Source organism: Acyrthosiphon pisum, unplaced genomic scaffold (assembly GCF_005508785.2).
Source record: "Acyrthosiphon pisum isolate AL4f unplaced genomic scaffold, pea_aphid_22Mar2018_4r6ur Scaffold_16739;HRSCAF=17404, whole genome shotgun sequence".
Lineage (NCBI taxonomy): Eukaryota > Metazoa > Arthropoda > Insecta > Hemiptera > Aphididae > Acyrthosiphon > Acyrthosiphon pisum.
In genome coordinates this window covers 1-657 of record NW_021765694.1, presented here as the reverse complement: position 1 = coordinate 657, position 657 = coordinate 1, and the positions used below count along the sequence as shown (strand labels likewise).

The 657-nt window shown below is 30.7% G+C and overlaps 1 protein-coding gene across 1 annotated transcript; it reads left to right on the top strand.

Moving 5' to 3' along the window:
- The first annotated feature begins 14 nt into the window (after positions 1-14).
- LOC103311728 (52 kDa repressor of the inhibitor of the protein kinase-like) lies at positions 15-604 on the top strand. The gene is made up of 2 exons (XM_008191432.3): positions 15-233; positions 294-604. The coding sequence occupies exons 1-2, from the start codon at positions 30-32 to the stop codon at positions 405-407; spliced, it is 318 nt and encodes a 105-aa protein (XP_008189654.1). The 5' UTR covers positions 15-29; the 3' UTR covers positions 408-604.
- Positions 605-657: the final 53 nt, after the last annotated feature.

The window sequence follows — 657 nt, the reverse complement described above, 5'->3', positions numbered from 1 at the left end:
GATACATAGTGGCATTGACAGAATTAAAAATGTTTAGGAACAAACTTGCAAGCCAAAATATAACACTGAAATCAGAATTTGATGCTTTGTTAAAATGCAATGAAGATTTATATCCTAATATTCATTTTTTATTTATAATTTTATGCACCTTGCCAGTTTCTACAGCTTGTCCGGAACGGTCATTTTCAAGTTTAAAAAGGATTAAATCATATCTACGCAACACAATATCTGAAGTAATACTGAAATAATATATTAACCTATGCATTTTGTAATGTTTTATTTTTTCAATTTAGAAGAGGCTAAATGGTTTAGCAATGTTAAGCATTCATCGCGATATTGACGTTAATGTAGACGAAGTGTTGAATGAAATGTCTCAAAAACCAAGACGAATGAATATTATTTTGTGATTTTTTTATGAAAATAAATGTATAATATTATAAATGTTGGTGTAGTTTTGAGTAACATCATGGTGACATGACTAGCATGGCCTATATAGTGTACTTTACCGAAAGGTAAGATAACATAATGTGATCCTAGATATTTTTCCCCCGCCTCGGCCTGCCCCCAATGTGCTAAATAATTTTGGTCATATCACCCCCAAGAAAAAAATCCTATATACGCCACTGTCACAATATTTCAATTATTGACAATTATTGT